This window comes from Sipha flava, unplaced genomic scaffold (assembly GCF_003268045.1).
Source record: "Sipha flava isolate LNK unplaced genomic scaffold, YSA_version1 233_pilon_pilon, whole genome shotgun sequence".
Lineage (NCBI taxonomy): Eukaryota > Metazoa > Arthropoda > Insecta > Hemiptera > Aphididae > Sipha > Sipha flava.
Genome location: NW_020272873.1, coordinates 709,185 through 718,093, shown reverse-complemented (window position 1 = coordinate 718,093; position 8,909 = coordinate 709,185). Strand labels below are relative to the sequence as shown.

Here is an 8,909-nt window from a genome sequence, read left to right as displayed (position 1 = left end):
GTTAAACGGTGTCGAGACGGTACACTTTTGCGATTCCACTCGTTTCCTTGCAGCCGGTCTCATCGCTCTCACTCAACTACGCAGTGGAATTGTGTGTACACGGTTCAATTTGAATTTTTAATGAGTACACGCACGCATATATATATATATATATATATATATATATATATACATACTCGTACATATAAGAATTCTATTTCGTTTGAACACGAATTCAAAATTAACGACAGTTAAAAAATCGAAAACATTCCGAGGTTCAATAATTTTTTATAGGGAGGACTGTGAACATATTTGGGTGAGATTCAGCCTCCATATTTTTCATCACTAGTTGCGCCTTTAACGGGATGTCCACAGGTTCATAGCAGTATACATTGAGGGAGAGTTTGTTTAATTATTTATCGATTTTTATTAAATATAAATAACAATTAAAAGGAATTATATATGTTCAAATAGTAATACAATTTATATATATATATATATAATAACCGTTCGTTTTTTCTTCATCTCTCGGAGATGCGTGTAGATAAACATAGAGAGCTTAAATTATTACATAATTTATAGTATATAACGCATGCGTTACATAGAATTACGCCCTATATGTACATTAGAAATAAAAAATAATACATTTCTTAAGTAGAAAAAAATTAATTCGACAAAAGGGTATATGTATAAAAAAAAAAAGATAACCGAGGATATGTCACGGGGAATGTGTTGTTCGTCGTACAGCCGTAATACTGGTTAAGTACAATCGTTATTGTAGTAAATATTCGATTGATAATTAATATTCTATAAATATATACGAATGCAGTTTATATAAAATAGAACGCTTTGTGTTCAATACGTCGTAATCCGTTTGAGCGCGAAAAACGTTTTTCGTTTTGTTCGAATGACAGTATACAGTATATATGATAATAATAATAATAAGAATAATAAAAACAGAAATTTCCACAAGAGTGGAGGGAGGAGCGGAAGTATCGCGACCCGGAAAATTTTGATCAACAAAAAAAATAATTATAATAAGAGGTAATTCTAATCAATTAATTTTCGTTAGAAGTCTTCAATGCCTCATGTGACTGTCCTCGGTGGCCAACGTCGCGTTGTAGTTTTCGAATTGCCACATTTGTTTGGGCAACGTCACGTCGCATTCTTCCATGAGCAGCTTGTCTTTAGTGTCGTTGATGGCCAGACACTTTCTACTGCTACCGTGCCGCAATTGTTTGGACTGTAAAAATAAAAACAAAATAACCCATTATGAATCCGACGATTGCGACCAACCACTAGCTGTTACTGTAAACGGTAAAAATCGACCGATTTTTATTGGAAAAAAGTTTTATTTTTCAATTGTAATTCGTGACTTACACGCGGTAGATTAAACTTTATTATACTATACTATACTATACTATTAACTATATTATATTATAACAAATTCTTAACATATAAAGTTTAGACATATTTTATAAAACTATATATATTTAAAGTTATAAATTAGTGCGATTGCACTAAAAAAAATAATTTTAATAATTGTACGTTATTCACGCCTGTCACAAATATATTGTACGCACCGAAATTCCGTCTTACAACACGGAAATTATTTAGCAAGGGGCACGTCAAATTATAATAACGTCAAACTTCAAAAATAAGATTTTAAAGTTAGTGCATCATACAACTTTTATACAGTTTGGGTAAATAAGCAATAGTTTTTTTTGTTTTTAACGGTTTTTAAATAATGTCCTTGGTTTGACTATGTTAAATGAAAATTTTTACGATATATGTATATGTATATTTTTTAGACTTTTTGTAGAATATTAATTTATAAAAGTTTTTTTTTTTTATAAAATCCTGCTCTAAATCGTGTAAAAATAGGTGTACAATTTATAAATTAGAAGCGGTGTGTCCAAAATGTATCTAAATGATAACTAATACGTGATTATAATATGCGAGTCTTTATGAGCTCTCTCAATAACAAATAATAATGGTTGTTTTCTTGTGTTCGGTATACAAATTTTTTTTTTTTTAAAATTAGTGGATGTTTTATTTTAATTGAATATTACAAGATATTTTTTTTTTTGTTTAGAAAGGAAAGGAAACAATATCATTGGAAAAGCGTTCTGATAAAGATGTTGGGAGCCACGTGAAATGTGAACCTACCACTTAGAAACATAGCTTTTGTGCGAAATAGATGTATTTGTTCTTGGAAAATTTAAATAGTAAATTTAAACTGTATAAAATAAATATAACATTTAAAGGTTTAATATAAGCGCTTTTTCAGAACACTAGATATTTTATCCGATCGTATCAACAATGTAGTAATAATTTATCATTACATTTGAAATGACAATTAATAGTAGAGTTTCGTATTTATTTAACCATAGCATGTAAGTTATTAATCAAATATTACATGCGGAGAAACAATTGAGGGAAAAATGAGAACGAGTAAATCCAAATCGAAAAATATATACTTTAAAGTAAAACAGTGTATTTTGAATTATTGTTATCACATGTATTATTTTATATACAAGAAAAATAATTTGTAATTTCGCATTTACCGTGAGGTTCACATCTTCAAGTGCATCAATTCGCTTTCAATCACTATCGATTATGTTAGGTACGGTTTGGCAATTCAGAGAAGAGAGAAAAAATAGACAACGATGGTGAAATCCTGTATCGTCGACTGTAAAAATCGGTAATTTTTTTTTACTGCCACAAAATAACGGGTGCGTACAACCAAGAGCTATCAATATGGCTGAGGTTATAATCGCATATGGTACACAGATTTTGTTTATTGCCTGTATACGATGAAATAGCGCCAAACACGATTTCGCGGGGTATAATTGCGGAGACATCGTTTCCCTTACAACTCGTATATGACCGACAGCAATTACATCGATTGAGCTGTACGGCGTATATTTATATATAAATACCATATAAATATATATAAGCGTAGTAGAGTTTGGAGCGAAATGTCGATAGATTAATGGCACTCTGATGACCAGTAATTCGGACTATGTCATCCGTCGTCTGTTTCACGATTAATATATCACAATATAGCATACAGTGTTGCAAAGGAGCTACTCGGTATACAAGTTTTAATATATTTTTAATGTATTATCAATACTATTATAATTCACGTAAAATAAATATCAGAAAATATCCAAACGAATTGTCTGGACATATTGAAAAATATTTTGATAAATAAAAATAATATTAATAATTTAATAATGTTATAATAATGTTTATAATCATAATTATTATAATAATAATATTTTGAATTATATACATGTTCATGAATAATATCAATAGTAATTTTGGTATTCAAGTTGCTACAACACGAATACTTTTTTAATTTTAACTCAAGATGGGAAAATTGCATATTACCAACTTCAAAGTTTGTCAATATTTGCGATTACGTTGCAAAACAGTTATATTAAAGATGATTCTTTTAGATTATAATATGAATAATAAATAGATAGAGACTGACACTGTGTTCGTATAATATGGAGTAAATTAAAATTAAGCGAAATGCCTATTAAAGAAATATACAAAGTCAACGAATCGATGAAAAAAATAATGAAAAATATACATACATAGATTTCAAATAAATTGCATTTGTCATTTTAAAAAGCGCTATAAAAATGTGTAATGTTCATAGTTTAACATCTCAAAATAAATATAAGGAGAACTGATCAATAAAAAATTTTAAAATTCAATGTTTTATAAATTGTTTATTATTGTTATTTTGTTTTTGTAAAATCCTGTCAGTACATGGTAAACATAAATTATACTTGCACACATTATATCGCATAGGTATGTACATAAAATGTGTAGTAAATTGCTGTGCATGTACAAATTTACTGCACACAATATTGTATTGTGTACGACTTTGAGCGTACATAGAAACAGTGAATGAAACAATTGGTAAGTATAAGGATTAAATAAGGGATTTTTTTTTAATAAAAAACAAACCAGAAATTATTATGTAATGTATATATATAATGTTTAAAAGCGTTGAAATAAAATTAAATCTTTAATACTCACATGTGGATCGTAACTCCAGTACTGATTGCCCTTAGATCCATGGCACGGGTATAAGATCACGTCGAGTCCGGCGTAGTCCAAGCACGACTCGTCTCGCCTGATCTCACCTATTTTACTGAGCATCCAATACTAAAAAAGCATTCAGCAAAATGTACGATTAGAATAATAATTCGATATTTTGGAGAAGGGTGTACGATGCGGTGAGGTACGGTAGCGAAGAGGATAATTTAAATGAACATGTCGGCCAAGTACGGTAAAACCAACGATTAGGAATCACTCGGACAGTTCGTGGAGGGAAAAAAAATGTTGACGGAAAACACACACACGCACACGCTCGTTCGTTGCACACACACACACGGCATAAACTTAAGTTACATATTTAAATGAAAAGTAGTTCGTGTGCGTGCGTACAAAACGTCGGGTACGTACGATATGGTATTATATGCCAAGAAGAAGAAGGGAGACGAGGATAACGTGCATGCATAATTTGTATTAGTCAAATAGCTTCGGGAATTACCGTGGAACGTAAAATATTGTACATCGACAAAACGCACGGGCATCCGTTTGTTTGTCGCGTACAAGACACCACCGTTTTGACAAGTGTGAGGTAATAGCGTTAGAGAAGGGCGAACGTGTGCAGATCGCGATTTATTGTTATTATCATTGTTATTCGTTTTCTGCGCGTAAAAAGTTTACAAAAATAAAAAGCCGAAGTGTCGCGCGCCACAAGAAGATTATAAATCCCCCCCCGAGCGACTTGTACTGCAATATCTGTACATGCATATATATATACACACATGCGGATGGTTTTATTTCTTCTCTATACGCGGGGGCGGGGGGAATTATGTAATACGTTTTGTTACCAGGCATGAATATAGAAGATAACGGTATTTGAGAGCAAAAGGAAAACGAAAATATTTGAGATCCTGAGCATTTTAAGGACCAGACCGGACTTTAAATTTTACCAGAGGACCGAAGTCGGACCGGACCACACTTAAACGTTAATCAAAAACCAAAATTGGACCGAACCGACGGCTTTATATTATTTTTAGAATGGACCGGACCAGTAATTAAATAATATTTGATAAAGTAGACCGTGAACCGGACTTTCGGTTCGATTTTAAAACATTTTGGACCGTTTATAGACCGGTATGTAAGGTTCAATCTCTATTAGCCCAGACAGTACCAAATGATGCGTTTAATATTACACTGGACCGGACTACCCGACTTTATAAATAAATATTTGCCTAAAGTTGCAGGTTTTTTCGTTTTATTTGTTTACATAACAATATTTGTATTTAAATTTTAAGTACCATGATTGGGACTGGACTGATACCGGACCTGACTAATTTTCATTTTTTTTTTTTTTGAAACCGGACCAGACTGAAAATAATGTATTTAATCTGAGGACTGGACCGAACTACTCCTAAAAATTGTTGAACCGGTCCAAACCGATGATTCAATAGTTTTGTATGTTAGTACTAGACTGATTAAGACCGGACCATGCAGAGCTCTAGTAAGTAGTTTGGGCGCGAGTGCCGAGTGTGCTTGCCGTCGGGCGTACGATTGACTGTAAAGGTGAGATGCGTTCGCGTTGACGGAACCCTTGTTCGGGGCCGAGTGCTTGTCTACGGAAAAACGCTAAGAAAACACGTAACCATAAAACGTATCGGACACGCATATTCATAATATTCCCCTTGTCGAGTTTGTCGTGTTTTTATAGTCCATTAATTAGTTTGCTGTCAGCGCTGTAATCATAGTTGCACAACGTTAGCGTCAGTTTGAAAAACAAAAACCGTTCCCACCACAGAATTTAATAACCATAATTGTTCATATTTTTTCCCTTAACTGCATCAACTTTCGTGCGAATTTAATTTCAACCATTCAAAATTTATGTAGCGAACACGTTTTTCACTCCCTTTTTTTACTCAATAATAACGTTCGTAAATATTTTTTTCCCCGTCGTGTAACGACCGTGAAAGGTTTTTGTCAATGTACCTTGTTCACTCGGGTAGGGGTCAAGTGGAATGTAGCATTGGTTTTTTCTAAGTAGAGAATTATCACGGGTGTGGACTTTACTTCCAGTAGTGGTAAGCAACCAGAGCGATAGCAGGGGAGAGAGATTACAGAATTAAATCTTCCGAATGTTATTTTGCGTTATGTCGGGTTCGAACTGATGATTGCATACGTCTCGATCATCACTGCACCACACTGCTCCTAATAAATATTTTGAATATATTTACTTTAATTTAAAAAAAAAAAATAAATTGAATAACTCCCCTTAAAAAGGTATCGATTATACAGTAACAGCGTAGGCAGCTAAAATGAGCCGGGTGTCGACAATTTTTTTCCGTCAAATTTAAAATTTTTTTATAAATAGCTGATGTATAAATGGATACGTGTGGGTGGGTGGGCTCAAATCGAAAACGTGACACCTCGAGGTTATAAACGTATAACCTATTATATTATATTATAATATTAACACACGTGTTCGATGGTTATAACATGCGATTTGGAAAACTGACCACGGGAAAAACTACTATGTGTTCTAGGACGTATAAAAATATGCGAATGGGGTTGATCGCATGAAAAATGTTTTTTTTTGTTCACAAACTAAAAGCTTTCAATCTTGCGTAACCGGCACCAATTATCATTAACGAATTGTTATGTGAACATTTGTAGCGAATTTCTAAACAACAAATCGTTAATATATATCTAATCGATGTATATTTACACTTAAATACACCGTATGTACATGTATGTGTGTGTGTGATTTTACCTGATTGCCACCCTGTTGGTGGCACTCCCACAAATCGACGGGCGTGTTCGTGTCACCTTTCGAGTCTACACACATGTTCGACACAACGTTTTTTATCTATAATGTCGAAATGAAAAAAAAAAAAACAAAACAATATTTAAACATTGGTAAAATGCAGAGAAATGCAATAGCACGAACGTTACGCGCGGTTCAGAGATTATACACGAACGTTTACGCAGCGTGTCGTGTACGTATATACGTAGTATATGACAGGTGTTATATGTATACATTACACATAATGGTGAGTATATTTTATAGTTGCGGCGACGTATGTATGTGTACATAAATATATATACATGGTGTAGTGATAAATATTATCCCTTTACGAAATAAAAGTGAAATAAACGTGGTGTCGTTATGTTCTCGAGAACAACAAGAGAAACATTTGTGCAAAGGATGTGCAGAAGAGGAATCGTGCATAGGATATGTTAATTCGTTGTATACCGACTCGACCTCGACAATCCTTTAAAAAGCCTCTGTGCCGGTAAACGAGACATATTCCCACCTGATTGCCACCCATTTTGTGGCAGGGGTACAGTCCAGCCGGTTTGTTGAGGTCGGTCTTTCTGGCCGGTGAGTCCAGACAAGTTTTGTTGCCGTATCCTAAATTGCGTACCTGATTCCCAATACATAAATTTAAACATAAAACGTATAAAACATCATACACTATAAATATACGCATTAAAGAGCGCTTAAGTATTGCACACGTGTACATTGATTCGGTGTTAGCATCGAGCTGTGATTGGTACTATCGAGAAAAATCTACATAAACCGATGTCATTGAGGCATTGACGTTTCAAATAACATAACGAATTATTTTCTTCGAGATCACGTAAAAAGTGCATAAATCGAACATAAAATAATAACTGACTGAAGTTGAGTCGATGCAGTAGAGCTCATATGATACATATGCGTTCTATTTTATAAAATGTTAAACGAATAAATACACATCGTCGTCTGCCACAGTAATGTGATTTTACTGATTAATTGATTAACCTTTTGAAATTATATTAAGTAGTGCCGCTCGTCCGAGTGGTATGGGTATCTAAATGGTACATTGTTGCTTTTGATAATTTGACAATTCAATTTAAAGGTGAGTGTACAAGAAGATGAGTTTTCTGTTGCAAACATAAGATAGCATATCGACTCGTTCGAATATGTTTTTCTAACATTCAATATTGTCTGTAGGGATACGTTTCATATTGCGTTTAATACTAATGGATTTTATGTTAACCATATGGAAAAAAAAAAGAAGTTCAGTACACAATAATCGGATATAAACAGTATTTGATGATAAAAAACATGAATAATAAAAATAAAAATAAAACATTATTCTTTTCGGATGAAAAACCCATTTTCTTTATAATGTATATACGAAGTGTATAACGATGGATTTGCATTTTATGAGAATATGAATATATAAATAATAAAATAATTAAAATTCATAAATATTTTATCGATATCATTGATATCGGTGTGTACATTTTTGTTTCTTCAGCGAACAACAAAATATTAGATAAACGCAAAATGAATAAAAACTAGGATAAAAGAAAAATTTTGTCGTACTGAAACTTTGAAAAATGTTTTATCTGATGGGGAAAAACTCAATTTCAAAAGAATTGGATATAATTGTTTTCCGCGGTACAGAGAAAAGAAACATAAACGAAATGCTATTCCCAATCAAATAAGTAAAATAAGAGAATATGGCAGTCTAAGAAGTTCGCAAAATAAACTTGTTTGCCTAAAAACTTTTTGTGCGTGCGCGATAGATGACGACTGCGACCTAAGTATATTCCTGCGGCCTCGTTCATGGTAAATGTGTGTTTTTTTTTACCTCTCCGGACGCCACAGCATCGCCGGGTATGAAAAGTTCCGGGTATATATTTTCCAAATACCATTTGAATGACTTGCATTTCAATTTTCTTCTCAGCTCTTTGCGTGACGTAATATCACCATAATCACCCTGTGCGAAACAAAACTTCGTTAATATTTCTCTTCTGAAACACGTTAAACGTATTTATTTTGCAACTTTATAGGGTGGACGACATGAGACGTT

General features: G+C 33.0%; 1 protein-coding gene across 2 annotated transcripts in view; it reads right to left on the bottom strand.

Annotated features, from left to right (window-relative positions):
• Positions 1–624: 624 nt before the first annotated feature.
• Positions 625–8,909, bottom strand: part of LOC112683714 (putative polypeptide N-acetylgalactosaminyltransferase 9) — a 133,663-nt gene continuing 125,378 nt past the window's right edge. The window contains exons 8-11 of one of the 2 annotated variants that reach the window (XM_025554862.1): positions 8,688–8,816; positions 6,815–6,910; positions 4,036–4,164; positions 625–1,222 (exon numbers count right to left, since the gene is read on the bottom strand). In XM_025554862.1, the coding sequence (XP_025410647.1) occupies positions 1,058–1,222; positions 4,036–4,164; positions 6,815–6,910; positions 8,688–8,816 (519 nt within the window). In that variant the 3' untranslated portion in view covers positions 625–1,057. Of the gene's footprint in view, positions 1,223–4,035; positions 4,165–6,814; positions 6,911–7,358; positions 7,470–8,687; positions 8,817–8,909 lie in introns of both variants that reach the window. The other variant, XM_025554861.1, reaches the window with a different exon arrangement.